This window comes from Panicum virgatum, chromosome 2K (genome assembly GCF_016808335.1).
Source record: "Panicum virgatum strain AP13 chromosome 2K, P.virgatum_v5, whole genome shotgun sequence".
Taxonomy (NCBI): Eukaryota; Viridiplantae; Streptophyta; class Magnoliopsida; order Poales; family Poaceae; genus Panicum; species Panicum virgatum.
Genome location: NC_053137.1, coordinates 7,066,912 through 7,088,641, shown reverse-complemented (window position 1 = coordinate 7,088,641; position 21,730 = coordinate 7,066,912). Strand labels below are relative to the sequence as shown.

At 45.2% G+C, this 21,730-nt stretch overlaps 3 protein-coding genes across 5 annotated transcripts; 2 read left to right on the top strand and 1 right to left on the bottom strand.

Moving 5' to 3' along the window:
• The first annotated feature begins 806 nt into the window (after window positions 1-806).
• On the top strand, window positions 807-4,347 carry LOC120664241 (ylmG homolog protein 1-2, chloroplastic-like). 3 transcript variants are annotated; one of them, XR_005670819.1, is made up of 4 exons: window positions 807-1,515; window positions 1,708-1,732; window positions 3,051-3,165; window positions 3,962-4,347. XR_005670819.1 is itself a non-coding variant. In XM_039943368.1 (3 exons), the coding sequence occupies exon 1, from the start codon at window positions 973-975 to the stop codon at window positions 1,495-1,497; it is 525 nt and encodes a 174-aa protein (XP_039799302.1). In that variant the 5' UTR covers window positions 807-972; the 3' UTR covers window positions 1,498-1,515; window positions 1,708-1,732; window positions 3,962-4,347. The 3 variants fall into 3 exon arrangements, 2 of the variants coding, with proteins under 2 accessions (XP_039799302.1, XP_039799295.1); XM_039943368.1 differs by lacking the exon at window positions 3,051-3,165; XM_039943361.1 differs by lacking the exons at window positions 1,708-1,732; window positions 3,051-3,165 and having other exon boundaries at window positions 815-1,515.
• A 423-nt stretch (window positions 4,348-4,770) lies between these two features.
• Window positions 4,771-8,690, bottom strand: LOC120664237 (disease resistance protein Pik-2-like). Its single transcript, XM_039943348.1, has 2 exons — window positions 7,699-8,690; window positions 4,771-6,948 (listed from the first exon to the last, which is right to left on the bottom strand). Exons 1-2 carry the CDS (start codon window positions 8,565-8,567, stop codon window positions 5,043-5,045), a joined length of 2,775 nt encoding a protein of 924 aa, XP_039799282.1. The 5' UTR covers window positions 8,568-8,690; the 3' UTR covers window positions 4,771-5,042.
• Window positions 8,691-11,465: 2,775 nt separating this feature from the next.
• Window positions 11,466-14,413, top strand: LOC120695877. Its single transcript, XM_039979091.1, has 3 exons — window positions 11,466-11,872; window positions 13,179-13,346; window positions 14,286-14,413. Exons 1-3 carry the CDS (start codon window positions 11,767-11,769, stop codon window positions 14,339-14,341), a joined length of 330 nt encoding a protein of 109 aa, XP_039835025.1. The 5' UTR covers window positions 11,466-11,766; the 3' UTR covers window positions 14,342-14,413.
• The last annotated feature ends 7,317 nt before the right edge of the window (window positions 14,414-21,730 follow it).

Genomic DNA, 21,730 nt, shown 5'->3' with positions numbered 1-21,730 from the left:
TGGCCACGCTGGACTAGCCAGCGGTGGCCGGCGTGGCGCCGCCGCCCCTGCTGCCCAATGGGCGAGCGAGGATGCACGAGGAAGAGGAAGGGGTGGCTGACGTGTGGGCCCAAGCGAAGGGGAAAAGGTGAGGCAACGACTCAAGTTTGAAAATCAAAATAGAGGTGTTTCCCAGCTCAAAAATTTACGAAAACTTTTTTTTAAGGAAGATAAAATCACCAAGAACATTTTCCAACAAGAATCACTCAAAAAGCTTTTGCCGTTTGATTGCAGTAAAAAGAACAAAACAACTGTTTTTCACGTTTCCAAGAATTTTGTGGCTCGATTCAAAGGTCATAAAATTCTGCAAAAATATTTTTAAATCGACATTTGAACTCTAGTATTTAAATAAAATTTTTGGAGGCCAAGTTGCATATCATAAATTGAACTTACTTCACACGCACATATTCAAACATACACACATTTAAATTTAAATCAAACCACACATGCACATGATGCTCCATTATGCCTTAATGATGTTGTTTAAATTTTAAGCATGATTAGCAAGTTTGGGTCGTGACAGTTTTACCACTGCTACTGAAGCATAAACATTCTGCATGGGTGCATGGCATTTTTTTTTTTTGAAAAGCGTGGAACGAGTTGATGACTTGATTTTTTTAGTGGAGTTGACGACTTGAAGTTCATGCCGGTTGGTACGCTGTGGGCTTGTGCGTTGAAATTTGAAACTCCCTGTATGGGCCGCCGGCCTTCGTGATTGCCAGGGGCCCATGTCCACCACCGCAAGCATATCTCCCGCTTACAAGCGGGGCCCACCCTGCGGGATCGCGAAACCATTATCCTCTTCTTCCCGTGGCACGGCGGCCGCGTCGTCCTCCTCCTTCCGCCCCTTCCCCTTCCCCCTCCCCTCTCCCAGACGCTTCTAGAAACTTCCAGAGCCCCGCCCCGCCCCGCCGCCTCCGGTGACGCGGCGCGATGTACGGCCTCCTGACCTCGCCGTGCCCTCGGGCCCCGCTGCTCCGCGCCCTCCCGAGCCCGTCCGCCCGCCCGCTCCCGAGAACCCTAGCGTTCCCCGCGCGCCCGGCCCCCCGCGGCCTCCGCCTGCCCGCGCCCTCGCGCGCCGCCGTGGAGGCGGCGGCGGCGGCCACGGCGCTGGGCGGGCTGCTGTCCTCGCCGCTCTCGGCGATGGAGGCCGGCCTGCGGAGCGTCAACCTCGCGCCCCTGCGCGCCCCCGTGGCCGCGGCCATGTCCGCGGCCGTGCGGTGGCTCGGCGTGTACCGCGAGGTGCTGCTCGTTGGCGTGCTGCTCTCGTGGTTCCCCAACATCCCCTGGGACCGCCAGCCCTTCTCGGCCCTGCGCGACCTCTGCGACCCTTTCCTCGCCCTCTGCCGGGAGGTCATGCCGCCGGTGTTCGGGCGCAAGCTCGACCTCAGCCCGCTCGTCGCGTTCATGGCCATCGACATCATCATTATGATCCTGCGCCCGCAGCCACGCATGTGATGGCTTTCTACGGCTGTGGTACTGGTTCTCTTGCTTGCTTTGATTATTACACATCGGTATCAGTGTACAAATTATGCTGTGAAACCTTAATTAGAACAATCGGCCGTGTTATAACTTATAAGGACTCACTTGGTGTCGATGTCTTCAATCCTTTTCTTGCATGAACAGTGAGTCAGATCGATCATGTTACGTATGGCTATTGATTTGCAGGGGAGCACTGGTTGCGTTTGGACTGGTATAACACAAATCGTGCCTTGCTATGTCGGTTTGCATTTCTTAATGCTACATTTGGGAAGATGTCATGTGATTCGTGATAAAGATCATACAAACATCTTTCTTATTTGATGCATTCACATGCTTTTCATGTGTAAATTAGGTATCTGTTGACAACAGGAACGCATTTCACACTGATATATGCGTGTTTCTTCAGTTAACTAGTTGTTTGGACACAGCGAGTTTGGTCAGGTGTTGTGGTATGATTTGCCAATTTTGATCTTTTGCATGTGAATAATCACACTTGCTCTCATGCCACACACAATAGCTAGACATTTGTCATGTAGCTTCACTGATTTAGGTAAATGCAACTGAATGGAACTTTGCTGATTAGCTGGTGGGTTGCATTAAAATTCCTAATCTATTGCTAATCATATAAATGTTAACATTGTTTCTACTGATATTGTTGTTCATTCCTATTTCATCTCACTAGTTGGACTCCATTAACATTTAGTAAATAGGTCCATGATGATTACTATTTTACAATTTGCAATCATGGTGATCTTCGGCAAGCCTGTAAGTGGAGCCATGCATTGGGAATTCACAGCCCACTGCCATATCTGCATTATTCTTTTGTCTATCCTGTACACATTATTTATCCATTCACCATTAGTCACTCAGATGTCTGAAGAAGTTACTATTATGTAACTTGATTCTAAATGTGCTGCTAGATTCACTTGCATTATATAGTACAGGAAATCAAGTTATGACATCTCAGACTAATAAAGAGCTTATTGCTGAATTCTGGTAGAGGCTAGTTAGATAGCAGATGCTAAATCAGAATTGATTAGTTAAACTATGAATAGTGGCTATATGGAAGCTCATTTTCCGCCAATTTGGTAAATGGCTAAACGTAAATGTAGGTGCCACATCTATGAGCTAATTGGGAACGTAGTCACCACATATTTCCTTTAATTTCTGGACCATCATATGGGCTATTGCTATAAACTGATGTATTGTCACATTTGACAGATGCTCAAATCTGGTTTCTGGTATATCAATGTTGAATAGAGTATTTCGCCACAATTTTGTGTTGCCACGTATTGCATTGCTTCAATGCTGATACTTCGAAGTTGCATGGAACATATACATTAATGCAGATATAACCAAAGAGAAGGTTTGGTTTAATTTCTTGAGTTAGACACTCAAAACGTAGTGGGGGTATCCAATTTGCTAGCCTGGTGTACAAGCGCATATGTTGAAGAAATCCTATTAGATTCGTTCTTTTGAACCTATAAACTTGGACTGTCTCATGACATGCGACAAAATCTCTCTTGAAGCGTAACTTTCCTCAGCACAACATTATGTGCTCGTCTCGAGGCGTGGCAACACATGAGGGTTTGTTGGTGCCGTGACTGCGCTGAGCCACTTCAGCTGATTCCGACTAGTGATGAGGTGGTTGCGATCTTGTTCTTGCTTCTACGTCATTCAAGTTCAGAAGTACGTAAAGTAGATAACGATCTCATGAGTTAGCCAAAGCTACACAGATCACGTGAAGTAGGTAGTGATCACATCAGTCAGCCAAAACAACACAATCATACTCTTTGTGAGTAGCCTGATTATGTCTGTACTGGTGGGTCTCTTTAATAGTCATAATGCTTCTAAGTTCTTTTGTGCAGGCAATATTTGGGTTACTACTGCAGTCAGAAATCGAATCCAGTATTATCCTATTCCTGATCATATTGTGTGAATGATGAACACTTAGTGAGTTGATCCTAGATACTGAATATATGTGAAACCTTCAAATGAGTCAATGTGGGACTCCACATGCCATGATTTGGAAAGTGTTCAAAATGGTAGACTGAAAAGGTCTCATAGGGATTGTTTTTCCATGTTTAAGATCCTTAATATCTGCCTCCATATCCTGAGTAGGGTTCCAAATAGGACTGGGGATATTCTTCTGTTGAATTGTCATTTAGGATTGTTCGTGTGCACAAAAAGTGATTTGAAAAAATATGCATGCAATTTTTTAGTCCAAGTTGTGTAAAATTTCTTAGTTTCTTTTACTAGCAGTTCTAATAATTTCCTGTTTGGTGTGAGTGTGTGTTGTGCGGGCTCTAAACCCTTCTCTTCTTTTTAATATAATGATATGCAGCTCTCCCACGTGTTCAAGGAAAAAACAATTATTGACCATTTCTGCAAAAGAATTATTTTTTATCATTTTTATTCACAATACAGAATGATGTTGCAGGGATTGGAGAATGGTGGTTGGCATATTAGGTTTTGACTACGGGAGCGATGGATCATAGGCTATTTTTGTTCATCGGACGGCAAAGAAAGGTGCTGCTTTATTCTAAGGCAAGAAAGTGGTGTTTGGATGTAGCTTTGGGACCCCAGTATAGCTGTTACCATGTAGTAGTGCAATATGAATGATTTCGAGACGTTTGTAGACAAGTGTAGCTTTTATGCTAAAACTTATTCCATTTGCGATATTTGATGGTTGCAGTAGTCATCCATGTGTTGGCTACATATTGCAGTTTTGCTCTGTATTCATCCATTATTCCATTATATTGTCTGGCAGTATAATTTGCATACCTTTTTTGGTGTGATCCAGATGATTGGATCTTGAGCATAAAAGACAAAGAGCCCATTTGAATTAAATGTATGTTCACATGATTTTGTTATGATTTAATCCGTATAGGATTTCTTGCATCCGGAATGGAGGGAATTGTGACAACTCCCTTGAATCCCAGTAAACAAGCCTTGTACGCTGATTATATGTACATACATATTTCTTTGTGTGCATGTGTTTTCCTTTTCACGAGGTGTGCTTCTTTTCCGCGAATTGCTTTCCACTTACTAATATGTACTCCTATAAGCCAGGGTTCTTGATCTTTCAAAAAGCACAAATGCAGAATTTCCATTAACATGAGAGCAACCTAGAAAAGGTGATCACAAATTGTATCATATCGTCAAGAACAGATTAAATTAATCTAGCACTTGGCCGTCATCAGGAAAAATTTGGGACGGGAGGATTGGAACCTCCGAGTAGCTTGTAGCTGGACCAGAACCCGCACCAAAAACCGCTGAATTACCACTTATGCCAAGCCCTATTTCGTTTTATTTTATGCGATACTTGCAAAGGTTGTGCTACAGAAATACACGACACAACATTTCCCATAAAGAATTTAGTGCAAACATGCTGACACAATTTTCACTGAAAATAAAAATAAGATACTTTGGCGGAACAAGGAATGGAACAAGAGACATTCTGATTCAGTCCTCATCTGCAATATCTTGTTCCTGTTCCTGTTCCTGTTCGCGGCATGGCTCTATATGAAAACAGCACTCTTGAAAGCCTCTTTCAAAAACTCAATATCTTGATCTCTGAGATCTTTGCAAACCACCGTAAATCGGAATTCCTTAAGAGATTGGAGATGCTCTGTACTGAAGTGAGCAAATCTTAAATCTTCTTGATAAGCATGAAACTGTAACTCAAACTTCTGAAGCTTCGGCATAACACCCTCAACGAAGAATACTGGCATGACCCTACAGTTGAAACAGAGCTCCTTGAGGCTAGGGAAGCCGGATTCCCTAATGATGATGCCTTGTGAGTGCGGCTCTTTTATGGTGAGTCGAAGTCGGGTGAGCCTAGGTAATTTTGCAAGTATTTCTGTATCCCTCTCACCCACCGCAGCAACAGTTAGCTCCAGATCAGTGAGGACAGGGAGTGATGACATCCACATTGGCACTGTTAGAAACCCAGGCTCGCCTTTTATTTTCAGGCTTTGAAGTGTATCAGAAGATGCAGATAGGGACAACTGGAGTTCCAGGAACAAACCCGTAGAATATCCTAACAAATTCAAATTCAGTGATTGAAGCTTGCAGTTGCCACGCTTACCAATAATCAAGGGTAAACAAGCATCCAGTCTCTCATCTTGTGACCTTCCTACTTTTAGATTTATGTAGGACATGTCGAGTTGTCTCAAATTGGTTAGCCTAACTAACTCTTTCACAGCTTCCTTGGATGCAGCCCTGATGCACAATGTCTGTAAAGACAACATATTTCCAATCCCTTCAGGCAGTTCTGCTCTGCCAGCAAGTAGATGTACCAGCCTTTTCAATTGAGTAATTTCCTTTGGCAACTTTCTTACGTTTGTTTGTGTCAAGTCTAAAGTCTCCAAACATTTTAAGTTGCCAATCTGCGAAGGCAACTCACTGATCCATGTGCTCTTCAGACTCAAGTACTTCAGTAGGAACAGATCACCCATGTTCTTCAGGTGCCTACTGTCTAAACCCTTACAGCATTCAAAATCCAACACCCTTAGGAATTTGCATTTTGGAATAGAATGAAAGCTATGAACATTCCCATAAATTGCCAATGATCGAATGCGAGTCATGTCAAAATTTGACAAGTCCAAACCATCTGTTGCAGTTCTACAGTCTAGTGATAGCCGTCGAACATTAGGCCGTTGTGTGGATAAACCCCAGCGATCACCTACAAGCGTAACAAAGTTGTCTTCAAATGATTTCATCATGACCAGTTCAAACATCACATCATGAATTCTGCATGCATGAACTTCACCAAAACAGTCAACGTCCACAACCTGGATCATGGTCCTTTGTATTAGCTCATCAAAGTAGCTTTCCGCTACATCTTGCAAACTCATACCAGGTCTTTTGACTACAAATCCTTCTGCTATCCATCTCCGTGTTAAACGATCCCTTTCGATTTTGCAACTCCCAGGAAATGAACAAAGATACAGTACACAGATCTTGAGATATTGCGGAAGATCATCATAACCAAGCTGTAGAGCTTGCTTCAATCTACTTAGGCTATCATTGCTTTCAATCTCGGACCCTAAAGAGCTGTATATTTTCTCCCACTTTGTTGCCTGTGGCCGTGTAGCGGCCAAAAGGCTCGATATGCAGACGATGGCCAGTGGCAAACCGGCACACTTTTTCAGGATTTTCATGGACACTTCTTCCAAATCATGAGGACAGTTGTTCTCAGAACCAAAAATCCGACCAAGAAACAATGTCTTGGAGTCAAGATCGTTCATAGATTCTACCTTGTGCACGAAGTCACCAAGATTATAGCTTGAGCAACATGCATTAGCAACACACTCTTTTCTTGTAGTCGTCATAATGATGCTACCCAGATTGTTCTCTGGGAGAACAATACTAATATCCGTCCAATCTGATGCTTCCCATAAGTCGTCGACGACAATCAAGTACCTACAAAGAAAGTTCATGATAACAGAATTTTCATTAGACAAACTAGGGAAGTAATCTCGATAAATATTGAAGTCTAAAAATATTTTATTTTTAATTGCGATCAGATGATGTGTGCCCATTCTCCGGCATGGCACCTTGTATTCTGAACCTTCTACCTTAATACAAAAATATGTGATTCTCATGCGTATTCAAGAAAAAAGATGTTTTGACATGCATGTGCAACCAAATGATCAATAAGAACATAACATTGCAACAAAAATGTTGAATGAAACTGCTCATAGATTGAATTAATTTTGAGAATTTCAGAACCATGCTGGCTGGATATGTGCTTGCAGTTGAAAGCTTGCAGCCTTGTAACGAACTTCACAGTAGGCAGGCACTACTAATCAAAACTATTTGAAAGAAGATAGGACATGTGTTCTCTGTCTGATTTGTTCAATTTATTTCAAATCCGGTAATAGATTTTCAGTGTAGGCAGGCATTACTAATCAAAACTATCTGAAAGAAGACAGGGCATGTGTTCTCTGTCTGATTTGTTCAATCTATTTCAAATCCGGTAATAAATTTTCAGTAGCTAAGCAATAATCTGACTCAACTTTCCTGGACGGTAATAAATTTAAGTAACTCAGCAAGAGGTCGAATCCTGGAATGTCCCTACTGGTTAATTCAATGATACAAACTGTTACTGCATTTCAAGTACAAATGTGGAACAACAGTACTACTGCTAGAGCTGTCACGATGAATAATCACCTCTTGCACTGCAGGTTTTCTCTGAGCTTGGCCACGAGCTGGGTGATCTCCCATGTCTCGACACCAGCCATATCCGGATCCAGCATGGAAGAACTGCTGCCAACAGGGATGACCTGCTGTAGAATGTCCGTTACAAGTCTTTTCATGTCGAATTTCTTGGACACCGTGACGAACGCCCGGCACTGGAACCGGCCCTCAAGGCTGCGGTACACAGCCATGGCAAGGGTGGTCTTGCCAACTCCGGCGAATCCAACCATGGAGGCCACACGGCGGCGGCCAGACGCAGACGCATCCTTCCTTCCAGCATCCACAAGCTTACCAATGATCTCATCACGCGGGCCGTCGATGCCCACCAAATCGGACTGACCGGCCACCTCGACGTACATCGCCGGGGGCAACCGGCGGAGAGCGGCAGCGGATCTGGGAGAATCTAACGGCGGCGGCGGGAAGAGGCCGCACCCATACCTCTTGTGGCGCTCACTCACCTCCAGTGCCCGGGCCCGGAGGCTGCGCGCCTGCTCGGCGATCTGGCGGCGAGCCATGAGCGTGGAGACCAGGTGCACGGCCTTGGCAGGGATCCCCACGGGTGCTGGGCCAACACGGCATGTGAACTCATCCACGGCATCTTCGAGATCGTACGCGAGCTCCCGCACCTCTCTGGCCCAGTCCCTGACAACGGCAGTGGTGGCCTGCTGCTGGCACCTCGCGTAGTCGTGGAGGAAGGCGAGCATGCGCTGCAGCTCGGACTGGAGGAAGGCGATGTCGTCGCGCACGCCGGCCTGGAGCGCGTACTCGCTTCCAAGAAGAGATCTGAGCTTCTCCGCGAGGGCGCCCATGAGCCCCTCCGAGGCGCTCGCCACCACCTCCATGGGCGACGACGATGGATTGATTCCCTTCTACACAAAAGCCATGGGCATGGCTGAGAGTTTGTCAGTTCTTCTTTGCGGTGATTGGCCTGTTCTGTTGCAAACTTCCAACTCAAGGGCTTACGGCCTGTTCGGCTGGACATTTTTTTCTGGGCTGACGACCGTTATACAGTGCTAGTGCTGTCTTATTACCGTTGTCTCTCGCATCTACTGTAGCTACAGTACATTTCAGCCAGCCAGCGCTGGCTTATAGCCCCACCGAACAGTACTGACTTATAGGCCAGCCAGTACTGTAGTTTGACACGCTCCTGCGAATGGCTACTGGCGTGAGGATACTTGCGTTGGCCACTGGTTCAGGCCTTCACGTTTCCCATGTAGTTGTTCAGTTCCCTCTCAATCCTTCGATAATCATCGCCCTATATGAGAGAAAGAAGACAAATTTCATTATGAGGTGAATTGACTTAGTATAAATAGTTTCATCATCAGCAGTAAAACAAATCAAACTTTTGTTTTAAGGGGTCAAAATGACGCCTAAGTTCCTGCGACTAGTTGGTCGGCGGGTGCCGGTGGCACCCCGCGGCCGAAGTTCGAATTTCATGTGGGATCAATTTTCGGTCCATGGGTTCGGGGGTTTTTCGGCCGGGCGAGGAGCCGAAGTCGCTTTCTGTTAATGAAATACGGGTGGGGTCAAGAGCCGAAGTCGCTTCCTCTTAATAAAAAATACTACTTTTCTAAAATCTTTTGTCACATTCAACAGTGAAGGCCATATGAGCATGAGAACTAATAATGGATGCTAACACTTACTAGTAGGTGTGCAGACCAGTGGAAGGAGCTGAAGCAGCTCTCTCCCAGTGCTTTGCCACCTCATCCCAACCACAGTTGGCATGGCACGTGGATTGGCTCCCAAGTTGGGACAGCAGGGCGTCCGGGCTCCCCATTGCGTCGAAAACCTTGCGCGCCACGAGCGAGGGGAATGGTGACCTGCACGAGCCAACGCCATGGAACATGGGCTGAGGTGAGCGGCAAGACAAAACCTAGAAAAGAAGCCCATCTCCATCGTATTACACTCACCATAGGAAATCGAGCACCTCGTGCGCCTTGTATCACGACCCCCGTGCGCGCCCGGACCCACTCAGAAGCCCATCTCCATCGTATTACACTCACCATAGGAAATCGAGCACCTCGCGCGCCTTGTACCACGACCCCCGTGCGCGCCCGGACCCACTCACCCCTTCGCGGCCTTCCTCCCCTCCGTCGTGCCGCCGCCCGAACGGGCTGCCTGGAAGCTCGGGCGGCCCGTGGTGATGGCAGCGGCGTGGATCCTTCCCCCTCTCCTCCGGTGGGTTGGTGCGGGTGCGGCTGTCTCATCCTTCGGAGGGGGTTCGCCGGCACGGCGCTACGCGGCGGCGGCGACGGAAGGCCACGGATCCGGCATCGCCCCGTTCGGATCAGGTGCCATGTGGCGGGGGCGCGCGCCTGTGTGTGTTGGGGGGCACAAGGTGTTGATGGCAGCGGCGGCTGGCGAGGACTAGGGTGCGAGGATCTCCGTTCGGGCGGCGACGTGGCAGGTGGCGGCCGGGGCTGGCTGCTGGGCATGGCCGTGTTGCGCGCCCGATGATGGTGGCCGGCCGAGACTGGCTGCTGTTTTGGTGGTCGCGTTCGGGTGCCGTCGCTCTTCCGGATCTGGGCCATGGCGGCCCCGATGATGGTGGAGTCGGGGTGTGCTGCGAGCGGGCGACGGGTCCTGCGGTGAGGAGGTGGTGCTCCTCCTCTCCCCTCTGATGGCGATATTGGTCTGGCATCGCCTTGGTGCTGGGGCTGGGGGCCGACTGGTGCTTGCTGGTGGGGCCGTGGTGGTGCTTCGGGCTGTGTCGGGCCTCTTCCAGTAGAGGCGTTGCGGAGGTGAGGAGGGGTGAGCTACTGCCTAGTCCAAGTGTGTGCGACAGACGCGGTGCTGAGTCGGACGAAAGCCTTCACTGACGATTTTGTCGGTGGCGATGGTGGCGGCGCCCTTGTGGTGTTGTTCTCCCTGCTGGGGGCACCACTGTGATGCATCATGTCCTACTGCACGAGGTCCTCTAGGATGAAAACCATGTCCAATTATAGACGTGCGACGGCGGCGTTTTTGGCGTGGTGGCCTCCTTGAAGGCGCCGCATTTAGAGAACCGCTTTGGCTAGGCAGTGGTGGTGGGAGAGGCGAGGTGTGACGGCCCATGATTTTAAATAGCCAATTTAGGGTAATTAGTAGCAAATCATGCATCATTAAATAGCAGACTTTGAAATGTTGCATGTGTATGTTTGTGTGTTTATGTGTATATAAAATTTTGCACATAAAATGACAGGTCAAATGAACCATAGTATTCGAGGTTTTAAACAATCTTTTAAATTTTAAACAAATATGCTTTGAAAATAATTTCTAAAATATAGCTCAAATAAATTTTTGGCCAAAACCAAAGTTGTAGAGTTTTTAATGGCAAACAACTTTTGTGTTCAAAGTTTTTTTTCGAGTTATCACACAACAATGGGAGAGAAATTTTAAATTCCGAAGTATATAGTACCTTTTCACATGCACTCAAGTTTTAAATTTTATTTTTCAAACGAAGCCTCAAATGAACTTTTGCCTAAAAACGAAAGTTGTAGATCTCGAAATTTTGAACAACTTTGGTATTCAAAAGTTTTTCGTTTGAGGCCATGAAGAAGGAGAAAAACTGGTTTTACAAACTGGACTTTGGAAATTCGAGCTAATTACAGAAATGCCATCGCCTCCATCTCTGCTCTGCTCGTGCCGCCGCAGCTTCTCGACGTCGGTGCCAACACGCGTCGCCATGCCTTTGCCTCGCTGCTGTTCCAGTCGTCTCACGAAGCGAACTCCAATTTCCCCTCAGCCTCCTCCTCCGCGCTAGAGCCGAGCTCGCCCAGAACCGCACCATGGGCGCCGCCGCCTCTGCTCCCGCGGAGCTCACCCCTCCGGCCTCCCTCCGCCCCAAATGACCCCCCAGCTAGCTCCCCATCGCCGCTCTAAAGCTCCTGCACCCGGCCTCACCTTGCTTCTTCCACCAGAACGCCGCCACCACGAAGCAGGGCCGCCGCCGCCCCTAGGCCACCGTTGAGCTCCTACCTCCGCCTTCCCACGGCTCCGATTGACCTCGGGAACGGCTTCACCTCGCCCCAACGGAGCTCCCAAGCCCAGCCACCTCCATCCATGGTCGCCGGAACGCCGCCGCCACGGCACAGTTCCGCTACTGTCCGCCGGCGCATGTGGAGCCGCCGCCTCGGACCTCCTCCCCGCGAACCAAGGACACCCAGAGGTGCGGCTCAGTCCCCTCTCTCTTTTCCCCAACTTTCCCCTCACCTCCGGTGCCTCTCCTCGCTGGAAACGGCGCCGTCCGACCCTCCTCTGTTCTCCAATGTCCGCCAGGGACCTCTAGTTAGAAGAAACAGAAGTTCAGGGGCCTCTGCGCAAAAAGAGATCCTTTTTCCTTTTTCTTTTCCAAAGCAGTGAACTTTGAAAATTCGTATAAAATCGTAGAAAAATCATAAAAATACAAACTAAAATGTTTTGGAAGTCCTTAGATCAATACCTACAACTTTTGTTACAGTCACATGTTCATATTATGCTTCTATTTTAATCTGGGAAAAAGATTAGATTAATGGGACTTTAATTGTTCTAGGAGTTTTGCTCAGTATCTTTGTGTGATTTTGATAGGTAGCTACTTCATGGAATGCTTAGCTTGGTGTAAAAATTTGAGCACCAGATAAGACCTTGTAACTAGATGAAACCCTTTTCTTTGTTGGATCTAGCATAATACTTTTCATTTTTTTGTTATTGATGTTATAATGAATATTTATGGATGAAACTTTTTCTGTACACATAATATCCTGAAATAACAGTGCAGTAAAAGTTGAAAGCCATCACATGTCTCTATATATGGTTTGATTTAATCCATGTGTAATCGTGCTATCTCATGATAAATAGTTCTAGTAATTAGAAAAATCTGACATTTATACCATCTATTTAGTTTTGGGTATATGAACCTGCATGCCAAGTTTGAGGGTCAAATGTGGAGTATAACCTGAGATGTTAGTTACTCTTGATATCACCTTGCTTAGTTTGTCATTTTTGCTCTGGTCTTTATGCTACATATTTATATATGAATTTTGCAGAGAAATGACATTCTATGATATATAGTTGCTGTACAAAAAGTTTGAACATGTCTACTTAACAGAACTAGCTGGATTATTTATACATGTTGTCACATAAGTAAATGCATTACTGAAGTTGTAAATGGTTTTTAAATGCTGAATTTACTATTGTATGTGTGTTGAGTTTGTTATTTATTTAGCAAACCATGATTTACTTGCTTTCGGAAACAACTACCACTTGTTTATGACGTTAGTGAGCTTCTTTTGTGCCGTTGATCATGATGCCTTGTAGTTAGAAATGTTAGATACTACTCTATAAACGACTGTCCAGGGAATGTTAATTAAGAAGTTTCACATCCAATTCATTTTAGGTTAGACTACAACTTTATCGTGAAGGAAAATAATAAAACATAAATCGCTAAACAACTCGGAACTTGCATTCATACATATGCATTGTTGCATTCCATTCAGGTGCGATAGATGAACCGCATGGAGGATGTGATGTCGGAGCCGAGCCAGAAGACGGTGAATGGTGGACACGTCTAGAAGATGGGCGGTTGGATCCCGATGTGCTCGACCGAAGGAGATGCTCGCTGAGCACTTATTCTTTAACTAACACTGACCTAGTGTTATTTCCAGGCAAGCCCCGGAGCATGTCCTTCTATTTTTAAATTATGCAAACTATTATTGTTCCTATCTACTTGTGCATTTAAGTTACAGGAGTTGACTGGAACCTTAGTTGCATGATCCTAGGTACCTATGCTTGAATACTAGTATGTGTAGGACGATAGTTAGCTATGCTAATGGTTCGGTAGAAGTCGAGTGATTTCCTGTCACTCGCGAGAAATTATAGGAGTTGGTTGTTTACTACTTGCTACAACTATAAGGTCTAACGGGCGGGGTCGTGATACTCTGGATGCCCCGTCTGTTTAGTGAAAAGTGATAAGGCCGCAGTGTGTGGTAGTGGTGGTTAAGCGTTTGAACGTACTAATCACATGCCGAGAATATGGTAATCGGTAAGCTTAAGTACTGGATTGAACCGCAGCCGGAACATACTCCCCACCGTCTTGAACTCGTTCACATCTAGCTAATGGCGAGTACAGGGTCGTCGTACTGCTGTACTTGAGGACGGTGGGCCTGTTCCGTGAAGCGGGAATTGAAGGGAAGAGTTGCACGTGTGACTCTGTGAGTAACCACGTGACGTGTGTTTAGGTCTGCCTGGCCAGGTTAACAAATTCGATTCGAATCGTCCGCTTCTCACGGTTTGGGACTGCTTAACCCTTCTGCTACATAGAGTAAGAAGTGAAAGATGGTGATGATGAATATGGTTGATTGATGAAAATAATTGTTCCCACCATGTATGCTATTGGATAGATGCTTACCTAGAGTGGTTAATTGAACTAGAACCAGAAAGCTAAAACCTAAGATTAAGGATCTACTCTGTACTGCTTTTCGGCAAAACAAACCCCTCAAGCCAAAAGCCTTGCATGTCTAGATATGGGCTAAGTATACCCTTAGTCGGGTAAGCCTTGCTGAGTATTAGTATACTCAGCCTTGCTTGTGGCTTTGTTTTTTCAGGTGGTACATCTGAGGATGTGGTTGACGTCATGTACGGGCTCATCATGACGTCTTGATTCGTCGGTAGAATATCGTTCATTTCTCCGCCGCACTTAAACTCTGTTGTCTTTTTATGAATTCAAATTTGGTTGTAATATTATTCAATTTCATACTCTGTGCTGTAAAATTTGTGGAATGTTGCATTATCTGGACTGCTTTGTCGATCCTGTTCAAGTGGTTTAATCGGGATTTACCCGACAGTACTGCCCGGGATTACTCCGTTTTAAGTGCGTGTTAACCCTAGTTACTGTTTCGATGATGGTTAGCCGCATTTAAGCCGGATTAATTTAGGCGGGGGCTGCCACAGCTGGTATCAGAGCTGCAAAGCATACTTCCAAGAGGTGACAAACCTTAAAAACCTGTTTTCTTAAAACCTTGATCACAAAAATCGCAAGTTGCAATACGTTGGTCGTTAAGGATTGTGCATAGTTCGTAAAGCCCTAGGGAATTATGGGAGTTCTGTTAGGTGGCTATTTACTTATGGTTTATTTATATCTGACTTCCAGCACTTTACATTTCTGTCAAACCTTTCTTTTGTGCACAATCAACCCTTAAATTCTGTAACGACGCACCTACGCTAAGGTGAGAAGGTAAGGATCCTCAGTCAGCTGAGAGAGTCTGACCTTCCTGTCGGTGATGCGAGCCGAACGCTGTCCTCAAGCAGTGGCCTTACTTGAGGTTGCTGTCAATATATCAACTATCGGTTTGAATATATTTGGGAAGTAATAGTATACTCAGTCAGCTGAGGGAGTCTGACCTTCCCGTCGGTTGATGTGAACCGAACGCTCTGTGCTCAAGCAGTGGCCTACTTGAGCTGCTGCCAATATACCGACCATCAGTCGATTATATTGGGAGTAAAGGAACTCGTGAATACGCTATTTCGGTGGCGTATGTTAACGTTGGCCATACGGCGGAAATTGTATGGCTGCCGTTTCTATAGCGAACGGTAATGTATGGGTGAATATGTGGGCAACTGCATATGCGTTACCCATGTGGCGTAGGACACATGGGGCCGTTCGTGAGTGCGGGCACGAAGGGTCCAGTCGTGAATATTTATATATATCTATTTATGTTGTTCATTTCCTGCAGGTACGCTAACCCCGATTTCGATAGGTTAAGAACGAATAGAATTCGGTTAAATATATATAGGGAGAGACGTAATTTGTGCCAAGCCACCGGCGCTAACCACGTAAGTCCAAAAGCTATTTGGCAGTTGTTTTGTTTTGTGAGAACGTATAGGACGTGCATGCATCATGGCATATCTTGGTTTGGTTGATTGCCTTCTTGTTATGTTGTTTTACTAAAATGTGATGCTCTTATCTAAATGTCCTCCTAGGTTTTCTGTTGTAGTAATGTGACCGACGTAATATGCTAGTTCAATCTTGAGTTGAGAAGGTCCTTTTGTAAGTTAGTGGCTTTGGGTCTTGCGTAAACCTTACCGTTGATCTTAACCTATAATCAATCTAACCCTGATCCATGCCTTGAATCTATTCCAACAAATCCTTGTTACTTTTCCTTCCGTGACTAAGCCTTGGTTTTTGTCAACAAAGTCCTTCGATTCATCGTTCAATGACCGGTTTATCTTTTCTTGATGTTGTAATCTATATTGCTAGCTACCTTGATTCCAACATTTAAAAACTAGTACCTTCATTCTCGCTCAGTTAATTTTGGATAAATTAAAAAGATTCATGATAATAATAACATTTGAAATACATTTCTTGATGCAACAATCATGCATCACATCATTTCATGTCAATGGTCAATGCATGGTATTGCATCGTCATCGGGAATCCGTAGATTGCTTAACAAGAATGCGTCCGAGTATAACATCATGGGTTGTCTTCAGTTCCCTCTAACCTATCTTGCCGTTGCTGGCACTATGGGTTGCTGCTCTTGATTCTCGTGTGGTGTTTAGTCACGTGACCCTTGATGACCGCGACGGAACCTAGACTCTCGTGTGCGCTGCAGCACATGATTGAGCTACTGGGGATGCGCGCTGGTGTCTAGGCCTGTGTGATGTAACTCACTGCAATCCCTTTCTATGCAACCTTATAGTGTCCTAACTTCTGATCCTTACTCAAGTGTATAGGGCTAACGAGTTTTTAGTCGCGGGAAGGAAAATGGGTACGGTATGCGCCATTGCACGTGTGCATCATCAACCTTATCCATATGGCATCATGCTTATGCATCTCATACATGCATCCGTCAAGAGCATCCTCATCATTGCATCAGAGTGTATGCAAAATTGGGTCAAGGCCATCGTGGCAATTGCATCATGTCATATTCACCATTTCATTCGCATGGGAAAAATTTCATCATTATATTGCACTAGCATTGCAATCATACATCTCAAGGGTGCATCATTCTCATGGTCATCGAGCATATGCATCTCGCATCATACCGTTTAATATAATCAACAGTTTGAGCACGAATGTTTTTGAGCAAAACTCACCTTGATATCTTTCCTATCTAGATTCACCACCAGATGGAGGAATTGATTCTTCCAGGACTTAGATCCTCTCTTCTCTGCAAAATCCTGCTATATGTTGGTACTAGAATAGTCCACCGGTCCTTTTCAGCCGACTTTGGTGGTGATTGTGTCCACATATATATCCACAGACTCTTGCTGCAAAAAAAAAAGAAGCCCTGGAGCTTTTTCGTGTGGAAAAACAATTGATTAGTTCACATAGTGGCACGATTAATATCTACCACTCATATACCATACCTTGTATTTGGATCACCTCTTTGCTATCCATCTTTTCATAATGCTCGTCCATACAGTATTTCTCTATACCACCCCGGAAAATTCTGGTTACAGATGTGCTCGGTAGCCGGTGTTATAATAACGACTAGCAATGCTACAACGAAACGAGGGCCTTCTGTGGACAAACCGACACCAGGTTTCTATACTCGCAACGCGCAGATGCGAAGAGGATAATCTCCAAGGAACTGGTAATGGATGTGAACGTGGGGAAGACTCCAAGAGGTGGTAGACACGGGACTCCGTTTAATCTGCCCAGATGCTCAAGCAATCTATGCCAATTACCATTGGAACAAGAGGGATTAAACACACAAAGTTGGAACAAGTTACCAATCGGACCAAATCGGAGGAGATATCGTGTTTCTTATACCTGCTTGCTAAACTTTCTCTAAGTTCTCAGTCCTTCTCTGCCAAAGGATCATATCGTCAACATCAATCTTCTCTATCGAGGCTTGGTTCTACAGGCTTTGATGATTAGTCTACTCCTCTTCCTTGAGAGTCTTTCGTACGGAATATCGGGACGAGATTCTTTTTAAGGGGGGTAGGCTTTGTGACGGCCCATGATTTAAAAAGCCAATTAGGGTAATAGTAGCAAATCATGCATCATTAAATAGCAGGACTTTTTGAAATGTTGCATGTGTATGTTTGTGTGTTTATGTGATATAAAATTTTGACACATAAAGATGACAGGTCAAATGAACCATAGTATGAGGTTTTAAACAATCTTCTAAATTTTAAACAAATATGCTTTGAAAATAATTTCTAAAAATATAGCTCAAATAAATTTTTGGCCAAAACCAAAGTTGTAGAGTTTTTAATGGCGAACAACTTTTGTGTTCAAAGTTTTTTTTTTCGAGTTATCACACAACAATGGGAGAGAAAATTTTAAATTCCGAAGTACTAGTATATAGTACCTTTTCACATGCACTCAAGTTTTTAAATTTTATTTTTTCAAACGAAAAGCCTCAAATGAACCTTTTGCCTCTATAAACGAAAGTTGTAGATCTCGAAATTTGAACAACTTTGGTATTCAAAAGTTTTTCGTTTGAGGCCATGAAGAAGGCGGAAGAAAAAACTGGTTTTGTAACAAACTGGACTTTGGAAATTCGAGCTAATTACAGAAATGCCATCGCCTCCATCTCCTGCTCTGCTCGTGCCGCCGCCAGCTTCTCGACGTCGGTGCCAACACGCGTCGCCATGCCTTGCCTCGCTGCTGTTCAGTCGTCTCACGAAGCGAACTCCAATTCCCCCTCAGCCTCCTCCTCGCGCTAGAGCCGAGCTCGCCCAGAACCGCACCATGGGCGCCGCCGCCTCTGCTCCCGCGGAGCTCACCCCCTCCGGCCCTCCCTCCGCCCCCCAAATGACCCCCCCAGCTAGCTCCCCAGTCGCCGCTCTCTAAAGCTCCTGCACCCGGCCCTCACCTTGCTTCTTCCACCAGAAACGCCGCCACCACGAAGCAGGGCCGGCCGCCGCCCCTAGGCCACCGTCTGAGCTCCTACCTCCGCCTTCCCACGGCTCCGATTGAACCTCCGGGAACGGCTTCACCTCGCCCCAACGGAGCTCCCAAGCCCAGCCACCTCCATCCATGGTCGCCGGAACGCCGCCAGCCACGGCACAGTTCCGCTACTGTCCGCCCGGCTAGCCATGTGGAGCCGCCGCCTCGGACCCTCCTCCCCGCGGAACCAAGGACACCCAGAGGTGCGGCTCAGTCCCCTCTCTCTTTTCCCCAACTTTCCCCTCACCTCCGGTGCCTCTCCTCGCTGGATGGAGGAAACGGCGACCGGTCCGACCCTCCTCTGTTCTCCAATGTCCGCCAGGGACCTCTAGTTAGAAGAAGAAAACAGAAGTTCAGGGGCCTCTGCGCAAAAGAGATCCCTTTCCTTTTTCTTTTCCAAAGCAGTGAACTTTGAAAATTCGTAGAAAATCGTAGAAAAATCATAAAAATACAAACTAAAATGTTTTGGAGTCCTTAGATCAATACCTACAACTTTGTTACAGTCACATGTTCATATTATGCTTCTATTTTAATCTGGGAAAAAGATTAGATTAATGGGACTTTAATTGTTCTAGGAGTTTTGCTCAGTATCTTTGTGTGATTTTTGATAGGTAGCTACTTCATGGAATGCTTAGCTTGGTGTAAAAATTTCAGCACCAGATAAGACTTGTAACTAGATGAAACCCTTTTCTTTGTTGGATCTAGCATAATACTTTTCATTTTTTTGTTATTGATGTTATAATGAATATTTATGGATGAAACTTTTCTGTACACATAATATCCTGAAATAACAGTGCAGTAAAAGTTTGAAAGCCATCACATGTCTCTAGATATGGTTTGATTTAATCCATGTGTAATCGTGCTATCTCATGATAAATAGTTCTAGTAATTAGAAAAATCTGAAATTTATACCATTATTTAGTTTTGGGTATATGAACCTGCATGCCAAGTTTGAGGGTCAAATGTGGAGTATAACCTGAGATGTTAGTTACTCTTGATATCACCTTGCTTAGTTTGTCATTTTTTGCTCTGGTCTTTATGCTACATATTTATATATGAATTTTGCAGAGAATGACTTTCTAGATATATAGTTGCTGTACAAAAAGTTTGAACATGTCTACTTAACAGAAACTAGCTGGATTATTTATGCATGTTGTCACATAAGTAAATGCATTACTGAAGTTGTAAATGGTTTTTAAATGCTGAATTTACTATTGTATGTGTGTTGAGTTGTTATTTATTTAGCAAACCATGATTTACTTGCTTTCGGAAACAACTACCACTTGTTTATGACGTTAGTGAGCTTCTTTTGTGCCGTTGATCATGATGCCTTGTGTAGTTAGAAATGTTAGATACTACTCTATAAACGACTGTCCAGGGAATGTTAATTAAGAAGTTTCACATCCAATTCATTTTAGGTTAGACTACAACTTTATCGTGAAGGAAAATAATAAAACATAAATCGCTAAACAACTCGGAACTTGCATTCATACATATGCATTGTTGCATTCCATTCAGGTGCGATAGATGAACCGCATGGAGGATGTGATGTCGGAGCCGAGCCAGAAGACGGTGAATGGTGGACACGTCTAGAAGATGGGCGGTTGGATCCCGATGTGCTCGACCGAAGGAAGATGCTCGCTGAGCACTTATTCTTTAACTAACACTGACCTAGTGTTATTTCCAGGCAAGCCCCGGAGCATGTCCTTCTATTTTTAAATTATGCAACTTATTATTGTTCCTATCTACTTGTGCATTTAAGTTACAGGAGTTGACTGGAACCTTAGTTGCATGATCCTAGGTACCTATGCTTGAATACTAGTATGTGTAGGACGATAGTTAGCTATGCTAATGGTTCGGTAGAAGTCGAGTGATTTCCTGTCACTCGCGAGAAATTATAGGAGTTGGTTGTTTACTACTTGCTACAACTATAAGGTCTAACGGGCGGGGTCGTGATACTCTGGATGCCCCGTCTGTTTAGTGAAAAGTGATAAGGCCGCAGTGTGTGGTAGTGGTGGTTAAGCGTTTGAACGTACTAATCACATGCCGAGAATATGGTAATCGGTAAGCTTAAGTACTGGATTGAACCGCAGCCGGAACATACTCCCCACCGTCTTGAACTCGTTCACATCTAGCTAATGGCGAGTACAGGGTCGTCGTACTGCTGTACTTGAGGACGGTGGGCCTGTTCCGTGAAGCGGGAATTGAAGGGAAGAGTTGCACGTGTGACTCTGTGAGTAACCACGTGACGTGTGTTTAGGTCTGCCTGGCCAGGTTAACAAATTCGATTCGAATCGTCCGCTTCTCACGGTTTGGGACTGCTTAACCCTTCTGCTACATAGAGTAAGAAGTGAAAGATGGTGATGATGAATATGGTTGATTGATGAAAAATAATTGTTCCCACCATGTATGCTATTGGATAGATGCTTACCTAGAGTGGTTAATTGAACTAGAACCAGAAAGCTAAAACCTAAGATTAAGGATCTACTCTGTACTGCTTTTCGGCAAAACAAAACCCCTCAAGCCAAAAGCCTTGCATGTCTAGATAATGGGCTAAGTATACCCTTAGTCGGGTAAGCCTTGCTGAGTATTAGTATACTCAGCCTTGCTTGTGGCTTTGTTTTTCAGGTGGTACATCTGAGGATGTGGTTGACGTCATGTACGGGCTTCATCATGACGTCTTGATTCGTCGGTAGAATATCGTTCATTTCTCCGCCGCACTTAAACTCTGTTGTCTTTTTATGAATTCAAATTTGGTTTGTAATATTAATTCAATTTCATACTCTGTGCTGTAAAATTTGTGGAATGTTGCATTATCTGGACTGCTTTGTCGATCCTGTTCAAGTGGTTTAATCGGGATTTTACCCGACAGCACTGCCGGGTTTCTCCGTTTTAAGTGCGTGTTAACCCTAGTTACTGTTTCGATGATGGTTAGCGCATTTAAGCCGGATTAATTTAGGCGGGACTGCCACACAACGTCTGCTCAGCCTGGCTACGGAGGCTGGTATCCTCACCAGGGTCGCAAGGAACCGGGCAAGACTACGGGTTTCCCTATATGCGGACGATGCTGTTATTTTCCTACGACCTATCAAGCATGAGGTGCGAGCTCTGGCCCACCTTTGAACCTCTTCGGGCAAGTTACAGGGCTTC